Source organism: Stylophora pistillata, chromosome 11 (assembly GCF_964205215.1).
Source record: "Stylophora pistillata chromosome 11, jaStyPist1.2, whole genome shotgun sequence".
NCBI classification, from domain to species: Eukaryota; Metazoa; Cnidaria; class Anthozoa; order Scleractinia; family Pocilloporidae; genus Stylophora; species Stylophora pistillata.
Window position 1 is genome coordinate 19,110,490 of NC_142529.1, and position 16,152 is coordinate 19,126,641.

The window sequence follows — 16,152 nt, forward strand, 5'->3', positions numbered from 1 at the left end:
AAACGTCAATGTTTTGGAGTTCATCATTAAGTATAAATTTTAAGCAGTTTAGATTTGAGTGAGAATAAAAGATACTGGTGTCATCAGCAAAAAGTAGAGGGTCTGATAATTCAGAGGCATTAGGAAGGTCATTAATGTATAGAATAAACAATAGTGGGCCTAAAATCGAACCTTGAAGGACACCACACTTGATGGTTTGCATCGGAGCGCAAGCTTGATTGATTTGGACAAATTGCTGGCGGAAAGAAAAGTAGCTTTTAAACCACTGCAGAGCCACGTCACGGATACCATAGTGCTCCAATTTGGCAAACAAGATTTGGTGGTCGAGAGTGTCGAATGCTTTGGAAAGATCTAGGAAAACACCCACCGTTGTTTTGTGTTGGTCGATTGCAGATGCAATTTTGTTTACCAAATGAATTAGCGCGTGCGATGTTGAGTGATTTTTCCGAAATCCGAACTGACAGCGGTAAAGTATATCGTGTTTTTCGGCAAATTCTACTAAGCGATTGTGTATGACTTTTTCGAAAATTTTGGAAAAATTGGACAACAAAGAAATGGGTCTGTAGTTTACAAAAAAGCTAGGATCCTCTGCCTTGAAGATGGGAATGTTTTTGGCGATTTTAAGTTTGTCCGGGAAAATGCCTTTTAGTGAAGATATATTGATGATATCTGCCAAAGGAGCAGAAATAAGGTGAAATGAATATTTAATGACATGCACCGGGATACTGTCAGAGCCAGGAGGTTTCTTTGAAGCGAACATGCTACAAATACCCTCCAGTTCACTAGTTGTGGTGGGCTTTAAGTTAATGGAGGGAGGTTTGTTGTAACCGAGATAAGAACGAAAAGAAGGATTCACACTGGGTATAGATCTAGCTAGGTTGGGACCAATGTTTGTAAAGTATTTGCAGAATCTGTCAGCGATCTCCATTGGATCCGTTAATGTTCTGCCTTCAGATTTAAATGATGTAGGAAGAGATAACTTACTTTTACGCTTGTTGATAACCTCGTTTAACAATTTCCAAGTTGTTTGAGGTCATTTCTGGCATTCTCAAATTTGCAGTCATATTATTTCTTTTTGGCAATGCGAATGATACGGGTGAGTTTGTTTTTGTAGGCTTTATACTTCGTATCAGAAGATGTGGAGGCCGATGTGACGAGCTTTTTGTAGAGTCTGTTCTTCTTGTTAATTGATTTCAGAAGTCCAGGGCTAAGCCATGGGAAAAAGAACGTGTTCACCTGTTTACCTTTGAAAACCTTTAAGGGAACACAGGCATTGTAGCCGCTGGAGTATTCTTCAATAAAATCATTATAAGCCTAATTGGGATCTTCCATGTTGCGAAATGAGGACCATTTTACGTTTGAAAGGTTCTCGTTGAATTTTTGCAAATTATCGTTATTGAATGTGCGCATCATAATTTTCCTTTCTGTGCTGCGCGTTAGGATTGCGTCGTTAATATATGCAAAAACAGGTAAGTGGTCAGATAAATCGTTTAGTATAATGCCACTAAAAACATTATATGTAAGGTTGTTGGTGAATATGTTGTCAAATAGTGTCGCAGAGTATCAGGTGAGGCGCGTTGGATTGGAGAGGAGAGGAAGAAAGGCGTATGAAAATAAGCTGTCAATAAATTTCTGTGTTGAAGCATGATGATTGTATTGAAGAAGGTCTACATTAAAGTCTCCCATCACGTAACAATGTTTATTGTCTTTAGAAATTAGTGAGAGAATATTGCCGAATTTGTCGATAAACATCCCAGTGTTTTGATTTGGTGGTCTGTACACTCAACCGACAATAATGTTTTTACCGTGGGGAACGATAATTTCTAAGAACAGTGATTCAATTACATCTGGATCTGAAAATTTGCATTCTTCGAGAAGTTTGAATTAAAGCCCGTTTTGTAAATAAATTCCAACGCCACCGCCTGTTTTCGATTTACGAAAAGGTTGCACGGTTCTTACATTTAAATAATCTTTTGTTGATGTAAGCGGGAAGCGGGAGGTTACACGGTTCTTACATTTAAATAATCTGTTGTTGTCCAAGTTTGTTTGGTCAAGATGACTAGATACAAGGGCTAAATAACCTCTTGCTAGATGACTAGCCTCGTTCTTTTGCCCCTGAATTTATCTTTAAACCACACTTGTTTTATCTGGGATGTTCAGTTGTAAAGGCAACCCTTGTACGAGACTTTGACTGAGATTTCATCATACCGACCAAAAGAAAGTGGCCCTTCGCTTGCGCGATGGAAAAGACAAAGAGAAAGAGTTTGTAAGGACTAAGATGAAACTATTCATAAACTTTCTTTAGAATGTTCCTCGTTTGTTTGGGAAAAAAAAAGGATGCCGTTGCAGCGTAACTACCCACACGAAACGACGTGACCTCTGGTCCCATATATCTATTGTCCACGTTGCTAGTTTCTCGTCTCAAACCGTCGATTTGAACAAGTATCGTGCAAGTTCCTCACTCAGCGATATGAATGAGTGAACTGTCTTGTTTTAATTTAATTAACAAGTCAATCTACTCATAATTAGCAACCTTGACAGAGAAGCGAACACTGTGTGAAACTTAGAGAGGTTGTATTGAAGACCAAAAGAAATTCGTACAATGAGGGTGACGCCCTTAAACAGTCAGACACTTTGTTGACTGTTATGAAAACACGACGCCGGCTTTTAGGAAAACGAAACTAGAAGGAACCTCCGTTTCCTTTCACAGAACGGCCAATTCACAATGAATGTGTTGTAGACACGAGAAAAGCTGTTTGTACCTGCAGAAATTGTCGTGTGCATTTCTCAGATTTCGATAGGATGGATTTAAACAGACAATAGGTCAGCTGTCCTGCGGATTTTCGAGCTTCTCAAGAAAGAGTAAAATTGTCCGACGACAAAAATTCCCCACACTTTGGATCTGCAGTTTCTACGTGGAGTTTGACCGCGCAAGCTTCGCTTGAATGGTCGCAATCGAAGGAAGCTGTAGATGTGAAAGTAAAATGCCAAGAGTGGCTGAATAGATGGTTGGCTTCCAACGGTAAATCACCACACCAACAAAATTTAAACGAACAGATTTAACACCAAGGGTCATAAACCCATCTACAATCATAGTTGCCTGACACTAAGTTTGCCAAAATGATTTCACTGTTTTCATTGCTCGAAATTTGACCAAACTGTTCTATCTTGTAGGTAACCTTTACTTAACGAGTTCTTTACAAAGCAAAATCAGCGTTGCACTTCAAATTTCATTTTTCGAAAGTGTTCAGGCCCCTAGCTACGCGCGGTCCAACCTTTCACTTAGCTTTAATTTCATGAAGACAATCATGCTTAGAAAATAATTTGGGGCTTTCTTTTTGCTTTTGCTGTATTTATTTGTTTTCGAATTGGAAGAGTTGAAAGTAAAATTACTCTGTTAAGTGCTGCTTTGTGGATTTTCCGCGGCTCGAGTTGTTCTACTAGAGGAACATTTGTCAAGGTATTCACAAATGCAATACAACCTATGTTGACAAAAAAAAAAAAAGAAAAGCTAGGCGTGGAAACTTTTGTCTATTAGATGTGGGTAGATAACCCTGTACTTAGCTGACTTTTACAATAAAGCAAACCCGCCCTTTCCATCCAATATTTCTTCTCTTTGGTTATGTTTTCCCCAATGAAAGCAGCATCGATTCCCAATGATCTAAGGTTGGTCTTCAACAATCGACACAAGAGGTGAAATGACAATGATCAAGGGACTAGAAAAGAATCCGTGGCATTTCGAACTCAGGGATTTGAACACTCTAGGCCGCAATTGAAAGATTAAACTCTTTCCAAACCCCGTCGGTAACTGTCCGATAACATCTCTCCTTCCCACGATGTTCTCGATAGTACGTTTTTGTTCAGATTTTAATTCGCTAACCGGAAACACAGCTAAGCTTTCTCTAAGCGCTTGCTGGAGGCCGTCTACGAACTTAACGTTCTCTGCAACCTTGGCCATATCGTGAAAGACTGCTACAAAGCGAAGGTTAGATTTTGGCGCGCACATAAAGCTACGTAAGCGTGAGCGTAAGTTGCTCGACATACCTGCGTGGCCCGTGCGACGAAATAACTTCACGGGATTTGCAAAGTTTCAGTAACAGCAAATTATACAAAACATCTAGAAATATTTCAGCTTACATCTCGTTTAACGTTGCGACACATTAACGCCTGCAACCATTATGTTTTATACGAACCTTGCAAACTTTTAAACACGTTCTCTTGTACAATGTATATATGAAGTTCATATATTTTGAACTGCGGTATTAGATACGTGTGATGCACGATCCTATTAGATACGTATGATGCACGTTCTCTTGTGATACCTGCGAAAGTATTCAGTATAATTTCCGATAAGATTTTAGCGGACAATCTGATCGATTTCTCTTACATTGTGTGCTGGGACTGAAACCTTTCACCTCGAGCAAAGCTCCGTCGCACGGCCCAAACAAACATGGCGAGCAACTGAGCTTCTTGTCTATCTCCGTGTTAAAACACACGAAAGCACACTTCACTCTGATTGGGCAAAAAAACAAAAAGATATTCTGGCACCATGCCGGAACGACTGCGGCCGTTTGGAACTAGTCTTTTAAGACAATCTCCCCAGGGGCTCTTCCGCCCTAACTTGAAATCCACTCACAGCCCCTGGGTCTCCAAGGATGGTTTAACGCTGAAAGAATTAATTGAACTGATGAAGTTCCCGTCCTGTTGCTAAATCCATCTAATTAAAACCTACCACGGCCGGAAATCTAACTTCTGAACAACTCTTATATTTTAAAGGAGAGAAAAATAAATCAGGCGTTATTCCTGATTTGAAACCCACAGTTTATATTCCAGCCTTGATTAACCTTCAGAACAGGCCTGACTTTTTTGCGTTTTTCAGCTGAACGGGGCCAAGTGCGAGGCAAGCACGAATTGTGAGCTGAGTCACGCGAGAGGGGAGGAGTTTCTGCACACTGGCGTTTGATAGAAGGAAAAATTAGTCAATGTATAAAAAATGTATAAGATGCATGAAATTTTTCGATTTGTTTTTGCGTCTCGTTTGCCACTTTGTTGTTCTTTACATATGTGACATCTGATCTATTTCTGAACAAACACACCTCACCATGATTTGGAATCTATTTGTTAATTCTTTAATGGCTTCTGCCGTGTTGGCGTGACGGTAGCTGTGCATTAGCCTAAGTGTAACCGCACCCTCCCATAGTCACTGTTGATCGCTGACAAATATGTATTGGATATTTTTAGTAACAGCAGACTGCATTGCATCGGAACAACAGGTGGGACCTATTACATGAGGGTCTCAATGGGGTGATGGCTTTTACGGCTAACGGTCAAAATTTTGGCCAATTCACGGCTGCTAACGGTTAAAATCTCTCCATTGTTGTCACAAAAAATTTATTTTACGGCCGGTTACCTTTTTTACTTCAAATGGTTGAAATTTGTCGATTTTTACGCCAAACAGCTTAATTTTTTGGCAGTTTTACGGCTAACGGCATTGAGACCCTCTTACATTATTAGGACTGACAAAAAATATAGGAGCACAGGAATTTCTAGTGATGGGAAGTGTGTTTCCTTTCAGAGGTGATAATAAATGCAAAGCACATCCGCAAGCTCATAAGTTGTGATGCAAGGGACCGGACAATTCGAAGAGGCAGTTCAAGTGACAAAACGCTACAAAGGAAGTCCTTGTCTAAATATTCTTTTTACAAGAAAGGATGGCTTAAGTAATCGGAAGCAGACACGATATCACTTGTTTTAATTTCAACTTTTAGGCAGCAGAAGGAACGAAATAATTGTCTATTTAAAAAAATGATAGGGACAACACTCAATCTGTCTAAAAATTTGCAATGTATCTGGTCTATCCAGTCACGAGGCTTTCTACTAAATTTAAATGACCATGTCTAGAAATCTCTACGATGGCGATAAAAATACAAACATTTTCCGCAAAGATTCGCCTTCCCGCTCAATTGGTTAGAGCGCTGGACTGTTCAGCGGAAGGTCGAGGGTCTGAGCCCCGGCCGGACCAACACTCAAGGTCTTAAAATGACTGAGGAGAATGTGCTACCTTTCTATAATATCAAGATATGGATAGACTTTCTAGTCTTCTCGGATAAAAACGAGTAAACTGTAGGTCCCGTCTCTTGCATCTATTAGTTAATTTGGTTAGGCAGGGGACGTCAAAAAAACCCACTCACGAGATTATTGTGATGTGGTCTGGCCTATTTACTGGAAATTGGGGGCATCTGTTAGATTTGCCTTTATTGATTGTAAACTGCTACAAGCAGTCTGGTAAAGTCCCCCGCACAGTGTTGTAAAAATGGCCCTGAAAAGCCCTATGGGGAGTAGTCAATTAAGCTAGGCATGTTCGACAATGCAACAGCTGAGCCAGCCAAACATACTTAACATCGCGCGATAGAATACGACAATGCACAGGGTTCTGCGGGTGCATTTTGCAACAGTTGTTCTTTATGCACCATTAGTATGGCGGTTATCGTGATCACTCCGGGTGAAAGATATTAACCGTAGTTAATCGTAAGTGAAGCACTATAAGCACCGCTGTTTCAGTTTGTCTTAACTCTTCCGTATAAAACCGTTTCTTTACTGCTGAATGACTTGCTGGTGAAGAAAACAAAAATCAGTCAGTGCCCACGGTTTTCGATCCTCCTAAAAATAAATTAACGAAACATTGTTTTCTCTTGATCCTCTTCGAGTTGTACTTACATGGCTTAAAGCTTGCTACAATATTTTAAAATTTCTTTTTTTAATAAAGTAATCAGTATTTTTATTTGCACAATTTCCTAGCGATTCTCTTCGTTCTATTAAAAGTTCTTCTCTACTAAGTCGTATTCAAGGGTTTGAACATGACTCAATATCTGGAAGGCAGCTGGATTTTCCTGGTCTCGTGGCCATACTTTTTACCGCCAAACGGTTACCTCTCAATCACAGTTACACTGCGGGATCTGGATACGAGATTAGAATTTTCGTAGGGTGCAGTAAAAATTTCTGCTGTTAATAAATTTTCTTTTTCGTATTCCGAGTATCAAAATAATTTGTTCATTCAATTAGTCAAAATGTTCTTGGAGAGAGTTTTTTCTACCGTATATGCGTAGTCAAATAACTGGACCGGCTAACTAGGTTCAGAGGGAATTTAAAGAAAAAATTGTGTAAATTAAAGTTTTGCCTCGATGATTGAAGAAGCTGCTAGCCTCTCTCAAATTACCCGTTTTTAAAGGCTATTGTGTTTTAGAAGTACCTTAATGTTTCATAAAATAAATACCAATTGGAGTATCAGAAGTGTTTTTCTCTCGTGGATGATAATAATTGCGGGTAAAGCCACAAACTCGACAAAGAATAAAAGGCTTTCTGCGCATTTTAATTGAAGACATGCTTCTGAGGAAATCGTTAAGTCGGCATCCCAGGTAAATTAAGGTTTAACTAATACTCACTGAGAACCATAAAGTCGAAATATCTTTGGTTGCAAATGCAGAAAACCTGGAGGAAAGAGGAAACAGGCAACTATTCATCAAAGACGAAATGATGGCGGCAGAAAATTTAACAGAAACAAAAAACACAACCAAAAACACTTGAAGAACCGTGATATGTTCCACATCATTGGTAGTTGGATTAAAACAACACGCATCCTCCGGCTTTCAACAGTCAACTCTCTCCTCTCCTTCACAGCATTTCTTGTGAATTCTCTTATCCATGTTGCCCCTCATAAAGAATCTTCCCTTCATCCGCCGTCCAAACTCTTGTATCGCTGTCTGGCAACAGCTGATCTTTTAATTGGACTTGTTACACAGCGACTCCATACAATTCATTGGATTTCTTTAGCTCGCGAAGATTGGAATCTCTGTCGATATGCTTTCGATACAGCTTTCACATCAGGCTTTCAATTATGTCTAGTATCTTTGTTGACGTTAACGGCTATAAGCGTGGAAAGACTTCACGCGCTGTCGTTGGAGCTTCGATAGAGACAAATTGTAACTTTGAAACGAACTTTTTATATCGTGGTAACTGCCTTATGGGTTATATCTGGTGTCGCTGCTTTTCTCTACCTTCTAGACTATCGTCTAACATATGGGTATAGTTATGTGGTCGTACTATCATGTTTGATTATCGCATTCGCTTGCTAAACGAAGATTTTTCTTAGTCTACGCCATCGTGGCATCAGTTCAAACGCAAGATCGTGCTCAACAACAGCCGAGTGCGCCAAATGCACTGAATATCGCACGATACACAAAGGCAGTATACGGTGCACTATGGGTGCAGTTAGCATTAATTGTTTGTTATGTTCCATATAGTATAGTGGCAATTTTTATAGCTTCAAGTGGAATCCATTCATCAGAATTAATCGTTTGTGGGCGAATAGCGACTGTTTTCATCCACATTAACTAGTCTTGGAACCCATTTCTTTACTGCTGCAAGATTAGCGAAGTTAGACAAGCAGTCAAGGAGACAATTAAACAAACACTTTGCTGTTCATGGAGATGAGTCCTCTTTTGATTATATATGTATTGATATTTGTAAAATTGTGGCTCTTATGCGGAGTAGGCTCTGATATGACCTCGGATAAAAAGAATTGAAAACGTAATATAACATGTACGAGCTGCCACTGGTAACTCTCTCTTTTCTGGTGAATAACTATCAAACTCCAAGTATTTAAGAGTAATTAACAAGAGCTCTTAAAAGTTTCTTTTTTGGACAATGAACTATTTTTCTTTTTTTGTTGTTCACGTATCGTCCTAGGAGTTTGGTCACTACTCCAGTTTTTCACTTCATTTTGCTGTGTTATTTGATGTAACTTAGAACGTTCATGAATAAAATCAAAGTGGATGGTTTGGCTGCTTTTAAAAGATATGGATGTATGTGGGTAAAGTAAGTTTCACCATCGCCAGTTCACACGCAAGGTCAGTCTTTTCCAAAATTCATGTACATCATGAATGGCATTTTAAGGGGAAAAGCAAAGTCGAATGACACATACAATCAGTATTCGAGGTCTAATATGAATAAAAATATAAATGTTCACCATCCATTATGTTTCCGGTATGTTGCAGATTGTTTGCAAATTCTCTGACTTCCGAGCCATTAACATTATTAAATTTCATTTTGTTCCTTTCAGTGAAGTCGTGTTTGAAAACTTAATTCAGAGTAATTGAGTAATTCAGAGCTCAAAAACATACGATTGCTATATATCAGGGTACACCAAGACAAATAAGTTATTATTCGTTGTACATATTTAATGACTTTCGAGCTGTCAAAAAAATAAGGCTACAAATTTCTCAATGTTTGCACTGTGAATTAATTCCTAACTCCTATTCACATTTGAATCGAATTTTACCGACTTAGGCAAACAATAATTGTTAAATGTTAAACAGCCGCTTTTTAAAGGTGCTCAATTCAGAGAGATAGTCCAGAAAAAAGACCTCGAAATGGAAATCAGAGCCTGTGGTGTTAAAGCAACCTCTTAAGAATTGATATTTCTCTTTGATGGTTAATAGTGTTTCATGACATAATTTACAGTGGAAGTCACAATGGGTTTCAATTCTAGAATATAAAGTCAGAAAAGTGTCACAAGAATTGGTAATTGTTGAAGAAGTGTTTCCTATCGTGAGCGATGACTAATGCAAGGTGCACTTGAACTCCATTAAGCGCGTTACGAATGGGGTAAATGCTATTGGAGAAAAGTTGATGAATATGGAAATAGGTAATTAACTTGCAGAAAAAGTATGTAGAATGGGGGCAACGACAAATTTAACAAAATTAGTATAGGTAATCGCATGGGGCCGAGTAAAATTAAGGATTAATATCACGCGTGTTTTCGGAAGTTGCTGAAATTGCCCGAGTCGCGCTACAATATGAAATTCCGTTTTTTCTGGTAAAATTCTTTCAGTACTGAGCCAAAAACTAAAATTTAGAGGTATAAATATGTTCTCTTAACTTCGCTACTACATAAACACAGAAACTTATTGAGGCTGTTATGCCTTGGTTGAATCATTTTTCAATTATTGCGTAATTGCTTGAGGTAACGCGTTTCAGTCAACTTTGCACCCTTTACTTAAGGTGGCTCAATAGGGTTATGCAAGATCACGAAGCACGCGCCAGTGACATCAATCGAAAGTTAATTTTTCTCGTTGTTTTTGCTATTTTTCAAATCAAAGCTACTGAAACATAAAAAACAAGGGCCTAAATTTGCTGTACAACAGTCACCTCTGAAGTCAAGGCTTTTAGTCCCAAATTAAAACTACTCAAATATCGCCATTTTATGACGTCTGTTTGACTTTGATTTCAATTTTCTTCAATTTCCTTCGGTAAAATTTTCTATTATTCTCCGACCGGGTAGAGTCTGACAAGACGAAACTTTTAGAATCGAAAAAAATAGGGGTTGTCAAGGTAGTTTTTTCGCTTTTAACATTTTTGTTGTTTTTTGGCTGAGCGAAAAACTTGTCTTACAAATTTTTCTGATAAATTCTCAGCAAGGAAATGTAAAAGGGTATAACATCTCTGCCAAATTTTAAAGAATTTCACCGAAGGAAATACGAGAAATCTGAGGGGGAACTTTCTATTTTCTCACCTCAATGACAATCACGTCATCAGAATAGGAACTCGCCAAGATCGCTATTTGAGCATGCGCGAACTTTGAACCACGCGGTTTCGTCGAGGACGAATGTGTAAATACGGGCGGTCATTATCTTTGACGTTTTTGTACAAACTGCGTTTGACCTGAAAGTCAGTTGAGAACATACCTTAATTTACTATGCCGCAGAATCCTTGGAAATCCCTTCGAAGTGTTTCAAAATTGCGGAGACTATTCTCGTCGTGTTTGTGACCCTTGGAAGCGATGAGCGACTGGACAATGGCCGTCTCGTCAAAATACACACAAGACCTTTCCGTCCAAATCGTTGGTACAACTTATTTAAATCCTCATATCTTAGGCTACTGCCAGCAATTTTTTCGACAATGCTTTGCTTTATTGGGCTATCCGCATGACCTGGGTTGAACAGCTTTCCTCGAAAAGACAAGAGTCTCTGATGACGGTTGTCAAGATATTTCAGGTCTTCGGCGGCGTCCTTGACAGAGATTACAGAACTTCTGTTCACCAGCATTTCATCAGACAAAGCCAACCTAGGCGGAAGCAAGATTCTTCGAAGAGCGATCACGTCCTCTAGGGCGTCGTGGGCATCAAAGGTAGTTTGAAATAAATGTTCGTAAACAGAACTCTGCCCAGGCTTTGGAAATTTGGCTAAACTTCAAAATACCCGGCCACTCATTTAAATTTACCTTCTGCGTTTTGGATGGAAGAGTGCTTGCTTTTGATGAGTGATTTCATCAGTGTCAGAGTGTCTGCAAACCAGATGGAACTGATGGAACTGAGCTCCGCGATAAAATTTTCGCCACCGTTTCGAAGAAGTATTGGAATATCAAATGTGGCGGCGTTGTGTCAAGCCAAGATTGTGCAAACAGGCTTTGTGGATCGTGTTGAAGCTGAATCTATGCTGGCCCTCAAAAAAGTTAAGAACTGCCTAAGTACTTGCGATAACTCAAAGGCTTCTACTGGTCGATTATCTTTGAAAAGTCGGCGGATTCCATTGACAGTTTTAACTGTAAGTTTGTTGACCTTTGACGCGTGAGAATCTGTCTCTGGTTGGTAGAATATGGCATGAGAATTGTTTACCTGACCTATCCACGGCAGCGAGCTGACATACTTCTGCTGATTTTCCCGTTGAATTTTTCTCGATGTCAAATAAAACAAAGTGATAAAATTTACTGTCTTCAAATTTTTCCTTTTGAACTGTGGGTCTGGAAGTGTATTTCGGAACTGCATTTTCGTACTGTTCTTGTTGTTGTTTCGTGACAGCAGCGGTTATATCATACAGATCAGTGATTGAAAGTTCAGAATTGTTCAACTCCATTGTTGTCGCAGAAGAGTTTAGGTTCAGGCCAATGCCACTTTCATACATGGTACCTTCTTTGCCCTCGTTTTTCGAGGTTTCTGAAATCTGGTGTTTGTGTAATTGTGATCGACGTCGCTTGAATGCAACTGTTGATTTCCTTTGTTTGTCCTTCGAACTTTTCATGTCCATTTTCGTATTATGGTCTACACAGAAAAGACCTGGCTCTATGTTAAATGACGCTAGAGTTTGAGGAATGTACCTGTAACCTAAATTTACTTGAGAGACACTGCAGGACACTCGATAATCATTGCTTTCACTTCCCCCGTTAAAGCGAATTTTGGGGTTCTTCGAGCCCACCACACTGTTCAGAGACTTGTTACGTTGAGAATTTGCTGCAGGTGCAAGTTTGTTTATAACAATGTCTGTGGTATATTCATCAAAGAGAGATTTCAGGGCTGATTGAAGGCTATCTCCTTGGAGGTCTTTGCCATAGGGAAGATCTCTGTGAAAATAATGAGAAGGGTCTTTCTTGTATCGACACCATGTTTCTCTACAACCAGTATGGTCACCAAATGCATGAGGCACAATGCTTTGAATTGCAGATTTCATGTTTGTAGCATCCCCCTTATTTTGTGCAATACAGTATGTAGAGGATTTGACAAGGTAATTGATGACTTTCTGTGACAACACTGAACTGTTGGGGAACTTACTTCGTTGGCTCAAGTTGTATAGGCGTGTTGTAAGGGATCTTTTTATGTGAACTGTATCACTCCATTTTTTCACACCATAGGGTACCTTTTGCTTTAGGTGAGATTCAGTCATTGAATCATCATCCCCGGTGTAAATTGAAAATTTGACATTTGATTTAGTTATCTTATTGAAAAGTTCAACTGCAGCTAAAGGCTCCATTGACTTTGAAGAGCCTGAATGATATTTTCTACAGTCATGGTCATTTGGTTGTTTTCCTACCTTTTTAGCTTCATCACAGGAGTGGCACATTTTATTTTTTGTTGTGTAGTCAAGGACCTTACCAGTTGAAAGGCCCATGACTGCAGCATGTCCAGTCTTAGAGTTGAAACCTCACCCCCGTTTCTGCCACCCCATCTCATAAGAACAGGCAATAGGTACCAAATTGTTCTGGTCAGGCTCGTTACCATTTTCAATTGCCTTCTCTCGTTCAAGGTTTAGGAATTGCTAGCAACTATTTTTTGCTACTAGCTCTATTACCTTTCCAGCTTCCCTTTCCCGATTTTTAAAAGTTGATGGGTATTAAGGTATTATTTATTATTTATTATTATTATTATTATTTATTTATTATTTATGAGTATTATTTCATCTGTAAGGGTTTCTAAGTCCACCAGTCTGGATCCTTGTGGCAGGTTCGCTTTCCTCTTAGCTTTATTCTGCTGATGGGAATCAGGGTTGGAGTCAACAGAACAGGTAGGCCGATAATTAGGACAAGCTTGACAGGAAAATCTTACCAAAAATTAAGACTTCCGAATAAAGAAAAACGTACTGACCTCACGTGCTCGTGTCATTCGTTTTGCTGGGGGTTCGTTTTCCTTGGATATGTTATCATACTGGAGCTTCCTTTTGGCATTCCACGTTTTGAATCCTCCGTGTAACCTATTTATTTTTGTTTCTTTTCTGGTTTCGATCGCTTCCACTTTCCGAAAGCGACCTGACGCATTACGGATGTTGTGTAGGCGTTGTGTAAAACTTCTGGTCTTTCACTGTCAATATAGAGTCCTAAAGTGTGACGTCACGTTGCCATGACAGCATTTTTTTCTGGTCTAAACAGTTTAAACTCATACTTCAAACATGGCGTCTTTATCGATATGCTCACTCGTTTCTTTCTTTTCTGGAGAGCGGAAATCGCTTGATCGCGGAGAAAACCACTTCAAATCAGACCATGTCCAAAGCTTTATTTATTCCAGGGGAGTCATCAAAGGTGAAGTCCAAGCAAGCATGAAAAATAAGGACTACAAAGTCACAGTAAGTTGCCAATTTGGGATCACAACACGTGTGTTCAATTCGAAGAACTCCCAACCCCGATTTCACCTCCAATTTAATGTTTATATTGCGGAATATATATTGCAACTTACGTGTCTGTTTCGAATTATCTTTTTATCAGATTTATCTCGATGAAAACCTTGAAATAAAAAACACAGAATGCGAGTGTCCTCGCGGCAAGTTCAAGTGCAGTCACGCGGCAGCCATATTTATTTATGGCATCCATAACCTTAGCAGGACGGACCTGGAATGCCAATGGAAACGAAAGCGAAAGACAGAAAGCGTACAGTCTGCAAGCCAGATGTTTCCAGCGCCACCGAAGAGGAAGGATTACAGCCCTTTGGCGCGCGATCCTAGCCGAGAAGATCGGATGTGGCTGTACAGCGAACTAAAGCGCTATGGCAAATTTACAGGGACCTGCTGGATCTTGAGTCCCGAACCACAACCTGCTACCCCTCTCCCGATCAAGACGATTGAGGATATCATTTACTCAGAAGGTTTCCTTATGGCATCTACGAAGGAAAAACAATTAGAGTACTTGATTGAGAATGCAAAAGTAGAGGAGAGAACCATAAATGTTGTGAGCACCCTCACGGCTGGCCAGCGAAACAGCCCTGCATGGCACCAAGCTCGTAGAGGCCGCCTGACTGCCAGTAATTTTGGCTCCGTCCTCCAGGCAAAAAGAGTTACACCGTCTCTTATCAAGCGAATACTTGGGGAATACAACTTGAGTGGAGTTAAAGCAATTGCATTGGGACAGGACAATGAGACTGAGGCCCTGAAATCCTTCACCAACATCACAAACTTTACACCTGTACAGACCGGCCTTTGGCTACACGAGTCGGGAGTTCTGGATGCTTCCCCTGATGGACTTGTGGTAGACGACTCGGTGATTGAGTGTAAGTGCCCCTACACACATCGAAATGCGACAATCAAGGAAGCTTGTGGGCACAAAGACTTTTACTTGGAGGAGAAGGAAGGGAATTATACGCTGTCTACCACACGTTTACTGGCATCAGTGTCAAGGCCAGATGTTCCTGACAAAGCGCAAATTCTGCTACTTTGTTGTATGGACCACAAAGGATAGTGTAGTTATCAAGATTGAACGAGATGAATCTTGGGAGCACAATATTACTATCTTGAGTGATTTTTACTTTCATCAACTATTCCCAAAGATTACGGAGGGAGAACTTTGAAAAGTGGTGCACAGATACTGGACATAATCAGAGTGGGGGGGGGGGGGGGGAGTGGGAGCTAATGTAAATAGGCAATAGCTAATGTTAAAAGGTATTTTTTTAAATTTCATACATTAATTTCTTAATATAACTTTACATATTCTACACTCAGATAGAGACACAAGTTAAAGAACCCACATTTTTCCATTTAGCATAGTAACTTAATAATAAATTACATTCTTCCTGAAAGCAAGCTAAAACAATTTATTTTTTTTTTGCAACCAATGGCTACTGGTAGCTGGTAACACTTATCCTGGTTACTCAACAGGGCCCAGGTGCATAAAACTTATGCCACACTTAAGTAGGCTTGCATAGCAATGCAAAGGGAAGGGGAGGGAGCCAAAACAAAATCCATGCAGACACAGGTTATTTTTTCTGACTACCTCTCACCATTCCTTAAGCTAATTTAAGTGTGGCTTTAGTTTTATACACCTGGACTCAGGCTCCCAGCTTCACAGACACAAAAGTAAAACCTTTAAGCCAGCACGACTTTCACACTTGGAACTACTGGACGAAAGAATTCCATACTGGTCACATGCCCCTGACCTGGATTTAGTTGAAATGACAATTTAAGAATGTCACTGGATTTCATTATAATCTATTTTCACAGAACACATAGTAGTTTGTATTAATGAACATAAAGGAGATGAATATCAGAAAAATGTAAAACTAACCACATCATATTTTTGACCAAAGCTATGTCAATACCATTTGATCTGTTACAGTAGGGCTTCTAGTAATACAAAAATAATATTAAAAACTCATTGTACTATAATTTAGTTGAAAAAAAGTTCTATTCAGTCAAATTCAAAGTCTTCGCAGCCATCCTTGATCAATGGATACTGCAAATTAACAAGAGCTGAGCACAGTTGGCATAGCTTGTCAGCATGGCACCTCAAAAATGCTGGGATGAAGCCAAGGATGCAAAAACTCTTAAGTCTTGCATTTGCACGCTCTACATGGATGCGACATCGCGCTATTGATTTCGTCGCCCTTGCCTCACTCTCTGTAAA

The 16,152-nt window shown here is 39.6% G+C and overlaps 1 protein-coding gene and 1 pseudogene across 1 annotated transcript; one reads left to right on the plus strand and one right to left on the minus strand.

Moving 5' to 3' along the window:
* Window positions 1–11,263: 11,263 nt before the first annotated feature.
* On the minus strand, window positions 11,264–13,010 carry LOC148720463 (uncharacterized; annotated as a pseudogene).
* Window positions 13,011–13,634: 624 nt separating this feature from the next.
* On the plus strand, window positions 13,635–15,148 carry LOC148720464 (uncharacterized). Its single transcript, XM_088738917.1, has 2 exons — window positions 13,635–13,886; window positions 14,026–15,148. The coding sequence occupies exons 1-2, from the start codon at window positions 13,713–13,715 to the stop codon at window positions 14,989–14,991; spliced, it is 1,140 nt and encodes a 379-aa protein (XP_088595043.1). The 5' UTR covers window positions 13,635–13,712; the 3' UTR covers window positions 14,992–15,148.
* Window positions 15,149–16,152: the final 1,004 nt, after the last annotated feature.